Raw genomic sequence first — 18,103 nt, forward strand, 5'->3', positions numbered from 1 at the left:
TCAAGAACTAAGACTCCAATTAACTAGCACTGATAATCAAGAGTTATAAAACAATAAAGCCTGGCATATCCATGAGGAAGCTTAAAATAAACAAATATTATAGTCATGAGTTTGACAATGACAAACTAATGATGCTATTCTAGTAGTACAGAAAATTCTACTGAAAAGTTTATGTCAGAGGCAAGAATTGAAACTTTGAAGTGATACTGATAACCAGAGAAGCATGTAGCAGTGCAAGTGAGTAAGCTGCTGGTTTACATACTCTAACTGTAGTTAATCACTAATGAGCTTTTGTTGTTGTTCTTGGAAAGTCCAATGACTTGCAAAAATAAACCAATGAAGTGTAAGAACTACTTGTGTGGAGTTATGCACACTACTTGGAAACTCATAAGAACGCTGAGGATATACTGTTTAAAAACTATTGTCTGGGGCTAAAAATCGGATATTCTCGAGAACCAAATAAGCATTCCTCCAGCACACAGAGAATAACTCTTGGAGTTTTCCAGAATGTTAAGGTTATTTCCCATTCAACCAGACCAGAGCCCTGACTCAACTTTGTTGTAAGTATAAATTGCTATTTCTCTTGATAGGATAATGTAATTAGAGAATTAAAGTAAAATGTTTAATCTTAAGAGAAATTTATAAGTTAAATATGGCTAAATATAACCCACCTACTGTTTCAATCAGAAATTTATTAAGAACAATAAATAATTTAATACAGGAACTACTTAGAGAGATAGAGAAATACCTAATGTGAGATGACATAAGTAATAATGAATAATTAGTAAAATTTAATGTGTTTTGTGGAACCTCAGTGTCAAAGTAATTCTTTATTTTAACCATAAGTTTCCTAGAGTTAGTTAATTATGTACTTCACTCACAACTGCATATCTCAATTTAATATAAATTTGGTTTGACTGGCAGTATAGTTGAAACTCTAATGACTAGCCTAAATGCCTGCCTGTTACACTATCATGAAATTATTACCAGTGATATCAGTGTTACATATCGAACAAAACAAGATGAATTTTCAGACTTCTTTGGAACAACGTTTTTTCTTTTCATATTAGCAGGCATTTACCTTAAGGTAGCATCTATATTTGTATTCTGTGTAACTAGTACTTTATACTTGTAGATTACAAATAACATCTTATTCTTAGGTATCACACCAATAAAATAAATTTTCAAAAAAATCTTTATTCTCATAATAGACTTAAACTTCTGATCTCTACTTGTGGATAAGTTCTACTCAGGATTAAACTAATTCATTTTACATGTATTATGACTCTTGCCTCATGTATAGTAACATTAACATTGATTTATTAGAAACATTAAAAAAAATCAAAGAATCATTTATCAATTCCCTTAATAATCCTGAACATCTAAATAACAATAATTATAATCTTTAACACATAAATAACATTCCCTCTAATTCTTCTTTTCTCAAGAGAGAATAATTTCACAAATCTTAATGTGTTCTCATGTAACAACCTCTCTACCTCAGGTATCATAATAGTAGCTATCCTTTAATGTACTTCAAGCTTGAACAGAATTCTCCAAATGAGGACTGTATAATGAAATTATAATCTCTTTAGATTTGTAGTCAAGACAGAGTCCAATTCTTCAGCTGCAAATAACATGTACATAGAAAGCATGTGCTTATATTATAAAGTTCATTTGGTCAACAGGTTTACAAGACTGTAAGCAGTTACTCTGCATTATGTGAGAAAATGTTATATATAAAAAACAATGTTTGGAATGTAACAGGTTTAATATCAACTCCCAGTTAGAGTATCTCCAGAGAGAATTATGTGTATTTAAAACAATTTTGAGAATAACATTTTTTTATTTCAGATATATGATAGCTAAGAATAACAAGTCCTTTGTTATTGCACGTAAAAAAACTGCTTTCAGTAATTACAATTTTGTGAAAGATACTCAAGCTGAAGATAAGCAGCAACTACAGCCATAAGTTGGTTCTTTTTTTCTTATGTTGTTGATTTCATAATAATTCAAAGAATATGAAATAAATTAAGTGATAAATTGCAGTACATCCTTCTATTGGTACCACACTCAATATACATAATCACTGATGAGTTCAAAATGAAATAGTCAAAGCAACAATTTGTTAAATATTCTTCCATGGTCACAACATTATTCCAGCCTACTAAAGACAATCAATAACTGAAGAAGTTTTTCTCAACATCCTCACTTTCCAACACTTAATGTTTATTTAATTACTAGTGACCACAAAAGATGTATAATAACTGCAAGGAAACATCTCAAATTAAAAACATATTCATCAGTCTTTTTTGTATTTTTTAAAGTTAGCAGCTCTGTATAAAAATAAAAAGAATCATTATTTTAAAACTAAAATGTAAACACCATCCTACATAAAGCTTGCTTATTCAGAAGAATAATTAAAAAATCATGAATTTGTGAAAGTGTCACAAAACAGCTGTAATGATGTGCTAATGCAAAAAAGTACTAATACAATAAATATACAATTTACACAAGTTATTTCTACAGCTAATAAGTAGAACATAAGTAATCTTGTCTATTCAAGTGTGAAATTGTTGTTCAAATCTTGTATTGAAAGTAAACTACTTACATCATTCCTAGAAACACCATCTACAGGAAATGTTAAGCTATCTACAATTACTTCTCCTTCTCTAGCAATATTGTAAACAACAACTGTTGCTGATGGTGCCATTTCAGGAGACAAAGCTACAGCAAATGTCTTAATACTCGACGACATTTGTTCAACACTAGCCACAAGTATTATTCCTTTAGAAATAAACTAGAAAAGGTTATAAATACGTCTTATAAATGTATAAATACGTCTTGGACTTAAACTAACAGTTATTTCATTACAAGAAGGATTAATCCTCTCTTTTAGTATAATAATAATATTAATAAAAAATACTCAATTTATTTAGAAATATCTAACAAAAAAGAAACAATACATTAACTTTAAAACAAGAACTAAAAAACATATAGTGATAAAACCTACAAGCATTTAGTAAATATACATCACAAAAGACCAGAGGATTAACAAGACATATACATATATTAATTGTCGAAACCGTACATTCTAAAATTGTTTACCTATTTAGTTTCAGAATGTTTTCATGAATAAAACATTTTTTACTATAATTTTCTTAATCAATAATTTCTCAGAAAATCGTTTAATAAATTATGACAGCTTCTAACTGTGCATATCGCTTTATAATATGAAACACAATTAATACTAAAAAAAGTTAAATATTCATCAAAATTTTTATTTGAAATTTTAACAGATTGACCACTAATTTCTACATATTTAAGAATATTGAATGTTTTTGGATGTGTAAATATAATGGACGTTTCTTTACTATTTATCTGAAAATCTTATTGATAGAGAGGAAAAATCTCTGTAAAGAAACGTTTCATGGATATATCATAATCTAGATACACATTAATGCTCAATTAAGCAGTGTTAATTATTAACAAAAACAATTCTGTTCTATGCGATCTAAGGAACACCATGCAGTACAGGTTGATTCTTTTATTCCTGAATGAATATTAAATATACATGATATATACTTACCAAATAAGAGAAGTTTTCCACAAAGTAGTCGGCTCTTACATGAAATATTATGTACTCCCCTACCTGAAACAATCAAATATTCATACTACAGCATTAGTCACAGTGAAAATCAAATCTTACAATTACACTGAAGAACTCGGGAACACATTTCTAAAATCTCTAGGATTCACCAAGTTTCATTCTTGAAACTGTGTATATCTAGTGGAACTTGCCAAAAGTTTATATTTTTTTATGTTAATTGGCATTCGATACTCAGTATTTTTTTCTGTATACAAATGAAAATAGGCTTGGAAATTGTAAGTTAAATATTAAAAAGGCATGTTAAATTACAGAAAATATAAAACGAGAAAGCAGAAATATGTGCGGACAAAAAAAATTACCACTTGAACCATTGAATGAAAAATACACGCGTTAAAACGTTTTACATAACATGAGTTACATTAAAATAAAAAATAAATTTTAATTGAGAAATAAATAAATGCAAATGTAAATATTTCTAATTTTATAAATTTCAGAAAAGCAAAATGCAACCTTTAACAATCTGAATAAAAATATAAATTACTTACCTTTGGTTGTTTAGTGCTTGTAGTAACCTGTAGATGACGCTGACTCGGGGAGTAAGTAGCAAATGCAGTTAAGGTAGTTTTTGTTTTCGCCCCTGAATTGTCTTCATAGTAAGTCTAGAATAATTAAATGCTACCTTACAGTAATTCAAGTCAGAGTATTGTCTTAATACATTACTTCAGCATATGTATAGAAAATGAAATGTTTATGAATGTCTTGTTCAAGAAAATTACTTAAAGGTGAATTTTCAACAAGTTTAATAATTGTCTTAGAAACTGTACTTTGGTTAGGCATAATTCCTGTGTGGTTGCCATATTTTTAAACACTTTAGTTTTTGAGTAAAAAATGAAACAAAATATGCGGGTCCTCGAAATCAAGTTACTCTTAGTCGTTCGGCTGTTTCCGTGACGTTTTATAACTATGACGTGTAGTTGCCAAACACGCTTCGCTGCGCGCCGACAATTTTGTTCCTTTCAGTGTTGGTGTTTTACGTGAATCTATCGCTGCTTTTCTCGGATTACATATTTTGTGAGACTATTTTTTGTCTTGATATTGCTACTTTATGTTTGTTTTATGATAACATGGTTACTGGTCAACAAATTCATAGTATGATGCTTCCAAGACATTGGTATTCAGGCAATTTTCATCAAAGCCTCGAGTCTGGGTAATGCACTCTTCATCTTTTAATCGGTTTGACACCTTGTCGTATAAGCGACAACAAACGCATTCTCTCCTGGTTGGCATCTGCTCGCATAAACCACACCTACACCTTGCACAAACATACGGAATATGTCATATAAATTATACATTTATGGTAAATATTAAATTAACTATTCAGACTGCCATATCTAGTTTGATTTTATAGACAGAATTATGACGTATAATTGAAATTCAATTTGTTACGAGTCATAAATACCCGATACAATGATTGTGGAAGGGCCGAGTATTAGTTACCATAGTCGGCAAAGTATAAACAAATAAAACCCAGTTTGTGATACCAATAATTTATAAACACCAGACAGGTTTCGAGATGCTTAAAATTGCACGTGAAATAATACAGACCATATTTGTTGTCATGACTTAGGCTAGCCATTCTTCCACTGGAGGTATGACCGACTCGCAACCGGTCTGGGCGCTATCAGTATCACTCACAGTTCCGCTATTCTCGCTCGTGGAACTGTCCTCATCACTAGAACTTGTCAGATCTGTGTCAAAAGTAACTGTTCTAGGTTTGTTCAGAGTAGATTCGAATTGATATGGTGCTACCAAACACTGTTCAGAACACAAAGTCAAAACAGACTCCGCCTTTGTTTCTCCGTATGTACTGGCCATGTTTATTTACATGCAACGCGCTAGCATTGGCGGTTTGTTTGGCAACTATTATGTCACAGTACTTTTCCTAGCGGCAAACGTAAAAACTAAAACGTTCGGATTGCCGCTCGGAAAGGGCTCTTTGTACACCACGTTCTATGTTTCGTTTATTAGCACATATGTTTATAAAGAATGTTTGTTTGTTTTTTGAATTTCGCACAAAGTTACTCGAGGGCTATCTGTGCTAGCCGTCCCTAATTTAGCAGTGTAAAACTAGAAGGAAGGCAGCTAATCATCACCACCCACCGCCAACTCTTGGGCTACTCTTTTACCAACAAATAGCGGGATTGATCGTAACATTATAACGCCCCCACGGCTGAAAGAGCGAGCAAGTTTGGCGCGACGGGGATGCGAACCCGCGACCTTCAGATTACGAGTCGCACGCCTTAACACGCTTGGCCATGCCGGGCCTATAAAAAAATGTGAACCTGCAAAATTAATCAGTATGAGTAGTTCTTTTGACTGCAAAGTTTTCTTTTTTTCTGTAAAATTCACCTTTAAACAGTGCATCTTTTCTTATAACATTAAAATTCACTTTTATAACAAAATATAATTAACAAATAAACTATTTCACTGCAGATAAGCAACACGTATGAAAACAAACTAATGTTATCTATCAAAGAATACTCAATCTAATCGTGCATCGAAAAAGTAAACATTAGAAAATAATAACAAAAGGTATCAACCTCTAACCGTAGGGAACGAATACTTTCCAAGTTGCTATTTTCTCCTAACTCGGCATATAAGTCAATTTCAATTTTCCAAAGTCCTGGTTCAACTGTAGAAACCAATTCATGGCGCATGCGCAGTTCACGTGACCCACCACCATGCAAGAAAAGTGAAGGCTTTACTTTCAACTTGTGAGTTGCAAGCTGCCAAGATGGTAATGGTGATCCATCACTGTACGACACTGCAACCTAAACAATTTGTAAAATACAAACATCAAAACTCACAGATTTAGAGCACAGACAATACATGTCTCATTCTACTGTTATATAAAATTACGATTCACGACATTCTAAATTGTAATCATGCACTATATATGTTTTAACACCTGTTGGAACCTACTTTGTTCTATTAACTTAACATTCACTAGGTTTTGGCAGTTGAAGTACAAGCTTGAATTATTTGTGCGGTGTAAACCTAAAGTAAAAAAAAAAAATCATTGGACGTAACAAATTAGACAAAAATAAAATTATATTGTTGAACAAGATTGCATAAATATATAAAATCAACACTTTTTATGGCTGACATCAATATTTTTAAGATTTTAGAAAATATATCGAAACGACATTGTACTGGAACAAAAACATGTTTCAAATCAAAATGGGTGACTTACGTAAGCCTTAAATGGCATATTTGGTTTAAAGGTTTGGGGTGAGGATCCCAGAAACGCAAGTTTGATACTGGAGTTAAAGATAATTGCAGCTGAATATCCACATTCTATGCGATTCAAGTAATGTTCTCCAACACAAGCTGTCAAGGTGACCTTTGATCCTTCTAACTGATTCACAAGACGAGCTAACTTGCTCATTGAAAAGCTGAAGTCAATATATCCAGGAAACTAAATATGAAATTAGAAAAGCTGTCAAAAAAGCAACTACTTTAGAGCACAAACAGTTTTTCATTACCACAGTAAAAAGAACTAATAAAACGTATTACGTGTTACACGATAATTTAACATCTGAAATATAAGTACTTTTTGTTGTCTACATCAATCGTGGATACAGGAATTGAATTTTTTAAATTTTGGTTCACACAGTTTTGTATCTTTCAGATTTTAAACAATAGTATAGGAGGTGATTCTTTATTCTAATTGGATGCATACATTAACTTGTTCACTGCCGTAGACGAGATAACTCGTCCAAGCCAATAGGTAACACAGTGCCACGCATGAGTTAATTCGTTCTCAATAACACCTAACTTCAACGCTAGATGCATTTGACCTACTTACAAATTATTTCACTTTCGATCCAAAATGGCGACACAAAAGTTACAAAATGAAGAAGCATTAGAGTTGTATTGTAGCAGCTGAAATACTTGGCAGTCAACAGGTTAAACTTTTACTTAAAACTCTTCAATCTTAAAATAAGTTATATTTTTTATGGAAATATTAAATGGTGAAAGGAATTCAAAGCCAATTTAGTTCGTGAATATCTTTTGAGTTTTAGTATCATAACCACTATATAGAATATATTTGACCAGAAAAGTATATTAATGGTTAATGAATGTGTATATATTCATAAAAACCGAATACATCAACTGGTTCCACTTCAATTACTTTCCATTAAAAATAACTAAAGCTCTAAACTGACATACTTTCCGTCCATGTAATCGTTGATTCTTTTTCAACAAGCTGGTTTCACATTCTGAACTGATTTCCACTTAGGGTTACTTGTATAGTCTCACAAGTGAAATATTAGGAGTGATACGTTAACTTTGATTAATGAAAAAAATGCATATTATATATATATAAAAATCAGTACTCACAAATTTTAGTGTCTGTTCTAAAAATGGTGGGTGATCATAAACTTCATATCTTCGATTTAATAACGGTTCTACCCTTGCCTTTATTGTTAAGTTCCCTGGAACAGGAGCTCCACTTGTGTAACTAGAAAATATTTTATTATTTTTAAAGTAAATATACTAATTTACACTTAGATACTGAGAGCGTTTCCATGCCTAGATTCATACTTTAAAGAAAACTAATTCTGAATATGTGTGAGAAAATGATTCTTCAATCATTTCTAAAAACACGCTAAATACGTTCCCTTTCTAACAGCCATTGCATACACAAAGATTTAGGACTAACTTTCTTCATTCTTAACATACAAAGTAACAACAGTATTGATACGAATGTTTATATATTATTTCCATTACAAAGTGACTAATAATGCAAAAGAGAATTAAAACTAAGAGTACAAATATCACAATATTTGTGAAAATAATTCAGGTACCCAAGAGATTAAAAAACATGTAATAGTATAAATAATTTCGTAATCGTTTGTTTAGAAACAAATGCAAAGATTATTTATTTCTCCTTTTATAATCAAGTTCGGCTTTTATATGCTTCAAAGTAATTTTTGACATTACAGTATTCAAAATATTGTATCATGTAGTGCTTCTAATTGGAATTCGCGGCAAGAAAATCGAGACACAAGAGGAACAATGAAACTCAGTGTCTAGTTTTACTCTGCATTAAACAATTAATACTTTATTTTTAAACTACTTAATTTAACTAAACAATAAAACGTGTTAAACTTGTGTTCAATCTTAAGGCTTAATGTGATATGCAACATATATCAAAATTTTGCCTCTTTTCTGGAAATGTTGCTCAAAAATTTGTTCACACTCTATTTAACACTAAAAATTAAAACAATAATCACGTTTAGACTGTGGCGTGAGTTCAGAGTAAAATTCTTGATACAATTGCTAATCCATAAAAACACAAAAAAAAATGTTGCTAAAAAAATCGAATCCACAAAAATCGGAAACCGTAATTACCAAACATTTTACAGATGTTACTGCCATTCTGAAAAGTGTAAAATCTAATTATTGGTTTCAAAATATTATAAACTGTCAGGCCTTTCCAGCACAGTGGTATGGTATGTCTACAGACTTATACTGTTAGAAACCAAGTTTCGATACCCGTGGTGGACAGAGCACCGATAGCCCTTTGTGCCTAATAAAAAACAGATCAAACATAGCCAGCTGGTTATGACATTCGACTCGTAATCTGAGGATCGCGGATTCAAATTCCCTTCACACCAAAACATGCTCGTTCTTTCAGATGTGTGGACGTTATAATGTGACGTTCAACCCCACTATTCGTTAGTAAAAGAGTAGATCAAGAGTTAGCGGTGAATGGTGATGACTAGTTACCTTCCCTCTAGTCTTAAACTGATAAATTAGGGGCGGCTAGCGCGGAAAGCCATAATAAACAACAACCCAAAAATCTATCACTAATAATATTAATACGAAAATTTTGATTGAGCATTTTCAAAATACACTTTTCAGTATCAAAACTTATACAATTTAACCTGTCTACTGTGATTTAATACAAAAAACTGTTTTTAGGCTCCTCCTCTCAGTCCAAAAAAAAAGTTTAAAGCTATAAGGACAGTAATTTCAAAATTTATGACAAAAAAAAAACAAACAATATGTGGACGACGAAACTCACGATACGAATTTCATCAAGATAATTTTCACGTTTCAAGCAGTGACGTGAGACGATGTAACCCAAAACTGTGTTAGAGAGTACGAAAATAAAACGAACTTACTTGGCTACAATGTATCCACGTACGTCACTATCAGTGGTCATGAAGAAAGCTGGCATTGTCACATTCACTTCAAATCTTGTTTGATCTGGGAACGTGTGCAAAATCAAATTAAGCACAAATCTCCAAAAATAACATCTAATCATCCAACATTAGCACGCATACGTTTGAGGTAAATAAACAGAACTGTAATACTTAAGAGAAAAATGGGCATACGTAAGAGATGACGCATTAACAAGTAATCTGTTACAGCTCATATAGTGTTACAAGTTAGTCTTAATACGGGTCATGTTACCCAGTGCATGTACAGTTTTATATTACGACAATGTTATTTATAGGGATAGTGTTACAAGGAACAATATTTTTATCTAACAATATGAAAAACCTTCAAATTAAATGAACAAAACATGATACTGGACTAGCATTCTTATATAAAAGCACAATTAGGAATGAAAATATACAGGGTGTTCGGAAAGTCACTGTGCAGTTTCATAATCATATTTTATTCAGTCTATTTCAAGCCAGCAACTGATAGCGGTGTTTAGAAACAAAATAAGAAGGATCCAGGCCTGTATTGATGCCAACGGGGGTCACTTTCAACAATGTTTATAATTGTCATTCATATTTACCTCCTGTATTCTACATTGAAACATGTCTGTTAATAAATATATAAGTGCACAGTGACTTTCCGAACACCCTGTAGTATCTTTGGTAGCTAAAAGTATCAAAAATCTTACAATTACCACCTTAATTAATTATGAAACAAAGTGAATAAATAAAGTGGTAGACATTTGGCTATAATGGACTGCTCTTGTATGCTTACAATTAAAACTACTCTGTGCCTAACGCTGCTTAAAATACCCATGAAACAATAACCTGAATACTAGTTTTAATAAAAGGTTTTTCTAATTATCATTACAGTTTCCTTGTGTAATGCAGTTTAAACATAATTTCTCCAGAATTTCTCAAAATCAAAATAATCCTTAATCCTAACCACAAACAAAATCCATTTTAATCTGTAACAGTTCACATGCTCTTTAAAATACTGCAAAAAAGTTGTTACAAAGATTTGAATAAGTCCTTCTGAAGTGATGTTCTCTCGTGAAATCCTAGCCTAAATTTGAAAGTATGTTTATACATTATATAAACCCCTTTATTCGTCATGAACTACGTGCCTTTATCATTTACACGCCCAAAACTCTATAACTCTATCATTCAGACGCCCTGAACTCTGTCGCAAAATAGTTTGTAATTTTGCAACATCTGCACATTAAAAATGCTATACACTGGAAGGGGAAAACGCGGTCGTTTCTGAGAGCTATTCTCTAATATCATTTTATGAAGTAAAACGGAAATACTGCCATGACATTAATTGCATTGTGTCCTTGATTAATACTTATATTAAACGGAATTTAATGACCTAGACTTTATTACTCAAGGTAATGAAAACATTACTATTTACTTACAATATTCTTCTACTACAAATTTTTTCTCTTCTATTTGGCCCTGAAAAATAAATTTTAATTTCAGAACGTACAAGTTTAAAATATATATACTGTTGCAAATCAAGGTCATACAGGATATAAAACTATTAAAAGAGTTCTAGTTCGTGAAAAACGACACATAAAACACATCAAACTACAGTTAACTAAATAAAACTTTTTTAAAGAATAGACGCGACTTACATTTTAAAATGATTATTGGTGGTTTTGGTTAAATTAGAATGCTTGTTTTTCTTATAGTAAAGCCACATCCGGGTATCTGCTAAGTCTACTGAGAGTTATCAAGCCGCTGATTTTTGAGTGGTAAATTCGAAGAATTACCGCTGTACCAGTGGGAGACTGTTAAATTCGACACAAATCAATCTGGTTTATGATAAAGAATTTATTTTGTAAAAAAAATTGTCACTTACGTTTTTGTTTCATTTTTAATATGAACAACTAATCCTCTGGATTTTAAAGTAAACTATTTTAAATGTGTTAATTTAATATAAAATTAAATCAGGGTTAATGTTTTAATAAATTCGAGTTACTATTTACAGTAAATGTTACTTAAAGAGATGACTGCTCACGTCACTCTTAACCGATTAATACGATATAATGAGAATTATACCAACTAACGATATAGGTAGTTTGTCATTTGTTTAACAAATTCGAGACATTTAAATAATTTATTTGTGGCACAACAAACGAAGATGAATTGTTTATTTTTACCTGAGCTACAACACGGATGATCCATCGTCCATAAACTGGCTGTAAAGACAGCGGGTATTCCAAACTTACAGCACCTATCGTATAAAAATCCGAATAATGCCCGACTGTGATTTACACAAATGGTATTTCAAATTAACAGCACCTATCGTATCAACAGTCTGACTAATGCATGACTTGACTTATGGATATACTGACAAATTACGAAAAAAAATATTTTGTTGGCTTAATTTATTAAAGTACATAAGCTCTATAGCATTAACGGAAGGTAGAGTTTCTTTAACTTTTCAAAATTGTAAAAACAATTCAGACAAGTTTTGTGGGAAATTCAACAATAAGAAAATGTCTTAACTTTAATTGTAAACGCAATAAACAAGTAATTGGTAAATCATTCAATAAAGTTTTACCCAAATGGTGTAAATAAACCAAATTAAAAGTAAGCCTATTTGGAATTTGGGTAATTATAATTAAATATATAATTCATAAACACGTAAAACGCTGAACAAAATGCTTGGGATAGCCCGCTGGATTGGGCATCTCGAATCGCAATCTGAGTGTTGTGTGTTCGAAATCTGTAACTAGTCATGCTAAACAAATAATAACCAAAAATATAATAAAGATAGTTTAAACAGAAATTGTACTATTATCAAAGAGAAAACCAGTGGCTGTAAAGATAAGAGTTAAAACTTTGAGACTAAAACAACAGAAAACTTTGACATTAATAAAGTTTACACCAGTGTCTTACTGATAGCAATAAAACGTTTTTTATCGTAGATTCAATACATTTTAATAATTATGTTAAACTACTGCTTTGCGTTAGTAAATACTGGTGTTTTTAAGACAATGACACTCATAAACATTACACTTGTTTTAAATTAAACTGACTATTTCAGACTATTTTTCACTTGGCAACATACTGGTTAATATCTCTTCTGACGAAATCAGGAAATCTCAATGATATTCAGCCTCATCCCACAAGTTGCTAGTTTATATTTATTCGACCTTGTATTATCATACATAACACATTTTAATAATAAAGGCTATAATAAAACTCAGCACATCTCTCGCGCTTCTTCATATATTCATAGCAATTATGCCTAATTATCACGTTAATTCCAAGTACAAGTATTCCAAATTACATTATAATGTTTATTACTCAAGCTTAGTAAATACATCCGTGATGACAAGAAAACCCACTTGCAGAGAAATTTATACATGTAAAAACGGCTGGTATGGATAGAGAAAGCACTATGTAGAGGAGCAAACGACCTTCTTCGGTCATCGTTAGGTTCATAAAGAAAGAGGCAACTGACCGATAGCTGACCACATGTTTGAAGGCAGTTGTGTAATTGCGTGTAGGAATGTAGGCGTGCTTAGAAGTTGGATTATATTTATTAATATTGGTATAAAAGTCACCTTCAAATAAACAAAGTCAAAGTCAAATCAAATAAACACAACATAACCATAGAGAACACTCAAATACTAAATAAACAAACATAAACAAACGCAAAATTAAAGAAGCCTTACTTATACAACAACTCAAGCCCAAAATAAACCAATACAAAAGAACACCTTTATACCTATATTAATAAATACAATCCAACATCTAAGCACGCCCTCTATATTCCGACATCCAATTACACAACCGTCTTCAAACATGTGGTCAGCTATCGATCAGTTACCTCTTTCTTTCTTTGTGAACCTGACGATGACCGAAGAAGGTCGAAAAGTCGTTTGTTCCTGTACTAGTGCTTTCTCTACCCATACCAGCCGTTTTCACATACATAACTTAGTAAATACAATGACATTTGTTCCACATTCCAAGACTTCTTGGCCATAGTTCTTAAACTCACTCGCATTTTCACAAACGAAGTTCCTTCCAATGCACTTTAAACACAAAACGCTTTCGTTTAACTGCATTAATTTATTGACTACCGTTACTTTAAATTATCACTATATTTATAGTTAATATTGAAATGGCTAGGCTTACTGAGTTGTTACAGAATATGTAACTTAATTTATTACTTTTTATTGCCCATTCCATGTATTTTTGTTTGTTTGTTCGTTTTTTAATTTCGCGCTAACCTACACGAAGGCAATCTGCGCTAGCCATCCCTAATTTGGTAGTGTAAGACTAGAGGAAAGGTGGCTAGTCATCACCACCCACCACCAACTCTTGGACTACTCTTTTACCAACGAATAGTGGGATTGACCGTCACATTGTAACGCCCCCACGGCTAATGTATTTTGTAAAATGGCAAAAGTTAACTATAGTTAGATTAGTTAGATACACTGCATAGTGTGTTTGATATCTTGTATTTATTTTCATTACATTGAAATTGTTATATTTTAATTAGAGTTCTAATATTCTAGCAACTTAATGTACGATTCAGGTATTCTTTTATTATTTAATATGTTGTATCTTCTAAACGGTTTTTCACTGTATTGTTGGTGTTATCCTGCAACTTAACTCTACAACAGAACAGTAACCTGTCATAGCAGTTTATACCACATATCAGGTTCCTTTCATGAAAAGTAACAGTTAGACTGGTTAGTATATCTAGTTTTGTGATTTTAGTTTTTTAATTGTAATACGTATATTATGGATTGTTTTGAGATGTGAGTTTAGTATATGGATTTAGAACTAATGTAAATCCTCTAACTTTATCAAACATCATGAGATATTATTGGATTTGCTGACAAAAACGTCGCTAATAGTGAGATTATTCAACTTATGAAACGATGAATTTTACTCTTAATAAGTATATATAAATAAGAACGTAAGAAAAGTCATTTAATTAGTTATACTTATTACCAAGTTCGTATTTGGATTGGCTCAAAGAAGATAGATTGCTCTGCTCAAAGGTTAATGTACTTTATCACAACAACGTAAACCAATTAAACAATATTCTAGTTTCTGTGTAAACTTTAGCTGCCAACTTGCCAAGGTTACTCTGGCGAGATATCCATCGTTTCATTATGGTTCCTTCTGGATTCAGCATATAGACATCCACGGCATCAGAGAAAGCTTTCAAATCGGTTGTTATGGGAATTGTTCTGAATCGAACTGAAAGAATAAATAGCAGCTATGACTAAACGCTATGCATGAAATCTAATATTAACGATTATTAAAAGCAAAACCAGCATTTTGGACATCGGCAGAAAATAACAACTGAAGGAGACTTGAAAACAAAATATTTACAAATATATTTAAATAATAAGGAAATTAATTTTAGTATAAAATGCTATGAGAGTTGCTCTGTGTTACTGTGCAGGAAATATAGTAACAGTGGAAATTATTACTAAGTTGAAAATGACTGGAGTCCAAATATACCGTCATGGAATACGATTCATCACGATCTTCAATATGCTTTCATTTCATTTCCATAATGAGTGAACGATTTTTACTCTAAGCATTATGATGTTGAATAACAGTAGTAACAGTTCTCATGTCAATAAATGGAATAAAACTTTTAATCGGTTACTTTTATTACCATTGTACAATCGGTGAAATTATACAATGCTTCCACCTGTATAAGTGTCATATAAATGAAACTGTATCTTTAAGGAATCCAAAGGTAAAAAAAAACAGCATTTTACAAAACACGGAGAAAGAAATAACTATCTACAAAATAAAATTTTTGAAGAATTACAGGAAGAAACAGCCTTTCTTACCAGTCTGACCCTGGCGGTAAATTGGACGATCTGTCTGGATGTAAATTGTCATGGTCCGTTGCGAAAATTCCAGGTAGGTCTCATTGAGAAACGCTGCTCCACCCAGTACCCCATTTACATTCCCTTCGACTCGGAGTTTGTAAACACCCACCCTACTAGTTGGGGGTATCTGTAAAGAAAGTAGTAAAAAATAATAATTTCTCGTCAACTCATTTGTTCTCTAAACTGTGTTATTATAATATTAATTAGGTTGTTTTTTTGTGAGAAAATAAGTGCAGTGTGTATATGAGAAACGTAACGTTATTGAGTTTAAAACTATACATATGAAACACAGATATAATAAACTAACTTATGTACCTTTAATAACAGAGTTTCTGGTATGTTTGTTCTGCATTCTTCTAGTGCTGAAATTAGTTCTACCTCATTCCTAAGGACGGACGCTCGCACGGTCACTGGCACTGAAGAACGGAAAACAGTGACAGACACCCTATACACTTGACCTGGCCTTAAGACCTTTGAAGCGACAACGAAATAGGTCCTGAAAAAAAAGTTTCATGTTGTTTTTAAATGAATTTCGTGTTTAGTTTACTGGATATACACGGTGTATGGCTGCATCTGCCTGATGTGGGGAAGAGGGCAACAGGTTCAGTGAAGACCGGAAGATGGTTTTAGTAAAGACAGCAAAGCATCGTTCACTCTTTCACACCAGGCACGTGCAGTCCATAGAAACTTCAAATTATAACTTCAACTGTGTAATATTTAAGATCTAAATATTACAAAGGACTAATAACAGAAACAATTTGTATCTGCTAGTACAACAGGGTTTTACCGCAGGTGTAAGTCGTGGCGCTGTAGGCAGAGTATTTAGCAGTTTATATTCTTTATTCATAACGAATTTGAAACTAGGCAAAAGCACTGTAACACCGTGATAAACTTATGGCTGGAGGAATATGATATCCCAACCACCTTTCCAACTACGAATATTAGTGTAATAGTACAGCGAAAGCACAAGACGATGTAAAATCCGAGACACAAATGTCAGGGACAACTTCACTTTCACTGCTATTTGACCTGGCATGACTAAGTGGTTATGGCGCTTTTCTTTCAATATGAGGGTCGTAGATTCGAATCTCCGTCTTACCAAAGGTGCTCGCCTTTAAAACTGTGGGGGGGCGTTATAATGTGATAGCCAATCCCACTATACGTTGGTAAAAGAATATCTCAACATTTAGCGGTGAGTGGTGTCGACTAGCTGCCTTCCATCTAGTCTTTCACTGCTAAATTACAGGGGCTACTAGCGTTGCATTCATCCCAATCAACTATGAAGACATCTGTAAAGGAGCATACACTACGAAGTACACAATACAACTCCAAAACCTATAAAACAAAAATTCCCTTGCACTTGAGGGACGAGAGATTTTGTGCTGTATAGGGCGAGGACCGAATATACTTCAGCAAGAAACAGCTGGTTTACTATGCCGAATATAAAGTGAAACTACTAATATGATACAACATTTGCTCAAATTTTGTCCAATAATTACAACGCTAAACATGGCAAAAAAATATATATAAAAACATGGCCTCTGGTTACTGTCAGGAAAGCGTAGTGACACCAATTATGCGAAATGAAATTCCTAATCAGTATGGCTATTAGCCAAGAAAATGTAGCGAGAGTCGAGTCTTACGTCAAAGTTTATCAGGATGTGTGGTCTAAGACTGACCTCGCCATCGTATGTAGTACACCTTGTTACAAAGGAAATTACAATGTCGTGCAATGGTGCGTAATAATGGATATTAGATTGGAGACAACATAATTAGATCCAAGGGATCTTGAACATCGTTCTTCTTAAGCGCGAACTATATTTATTTATAAATAAGTTATTTTTTCTTATTCTCCAAATGGGCCTGGCATGGCCTAGCGCGTTAAGGCGTGCGCTTCTTAATCTGAGGGTCGCGGGTTCGCGCCCGAGTCGCGACAAACATGCTCGCCCTCCCAGCCGTGGGGGCGTATAATGTTACGGTCAATCCCACTATTCGTTGGTAAAAGAGTAGCCCAAGAGTTGGCGGTGGGTGGTGATGACTAGCTGCTTTCCCTCTAGTCTTACACTGCAAAATTAGGGACGGCTAGCACAGATAGCCCTCGAGTAGCTTTGTGCGAAATTCAAAACAAACAAACTTATTCTCCAAAATTACACAGGCAGGAACAGCTCAATAAATTGAATATTTTATTATATGACGACATTAATACCGACAAAAATAAAACAAAAAACCAACCTAAAGTATTTCCTGTGGAAATTAACATATTTTAACCTCCTTGCTCGCTATGCATTCAGTTTCCTTAGCTTTAAGGTTAACAAACACGATAAAATCCACTTCTACACAGACATACAGTACTTGCCTAGCGTAGCAATGACATA

At 32.7% G+C, this 18,103-nt stretch overlaps 1 protein-coding gene across 2 annotated transcripts in view; it reads right to left on the bottom strand.

Moving 5' to 3' along the window:
• Positions 1-18,103, bottom strand: part of LOC143230921 (CD109 antigen-like) — an 83,990-nt gene that overhangs the window by 40,127 nt on the left and 25,760 nt on the right. For both annotated transcript variants that reach the window (XM_076465245.1, XM_076465244.1), the window contains exons 3-14: positions 16,044-16,224; positions 15,687-15,855; positions 14,956-15,078; positions 12,015-12,088; positions 11,268-11,307; positions 9,805-9,889; positions 8,015-8,135; positions 6,864-7,088; positions 6,211-6,441; positions 4,156-4,269; positions 3,590-3,652; positions 2,612-2,800 (exon numbers count right to left, since the gene is read on the bottom strand). In XM_076465245.1, coding sequence (XP_076321360.1) covers positions 2,612-2,800; positions 3,590-3,652; positions 4,156-4,269; positions 6,211-6,441; positions 6,864-7,088; positions 8,015-8,135; positions 9,805-9,889; positions 11,268-11,307; positions 12,015-12,088; positions 14,956-15,078; positions 15,687-15,855; positions 16,044-16,224 — 1,615 coding nt within the window. The remainder of the gene's footprint in view (positions 1-2,611; positions 2,801-3,589; positions 3,653-4,155; positions 4,270-6,210; positions 6,442-6,863; positions 7,089-8,014; positions 8,136-9,804; positions 9,890-11,267; positions 11,308-12,014; positions 12,089-14,955; positions 15,079-15,686; positions 15,856-16,043; positions 16,225-18,103) is intronic.

The sequence above is a fragment of the Tachypleus tridentatus genome, chromosome 10 (assembly GCF_004210375.1).
Source record: "Tachypleus tridentatus isolate NWPU-2018 chromosome 10, ASM421037v1, whole genome shotgun sequence".
NCBI lineage: Eukaryota > Metazoa > Arthropoda > Merostomata > Xiphosura > Limulidae > Tachypleus > Tachypleus tridentatus.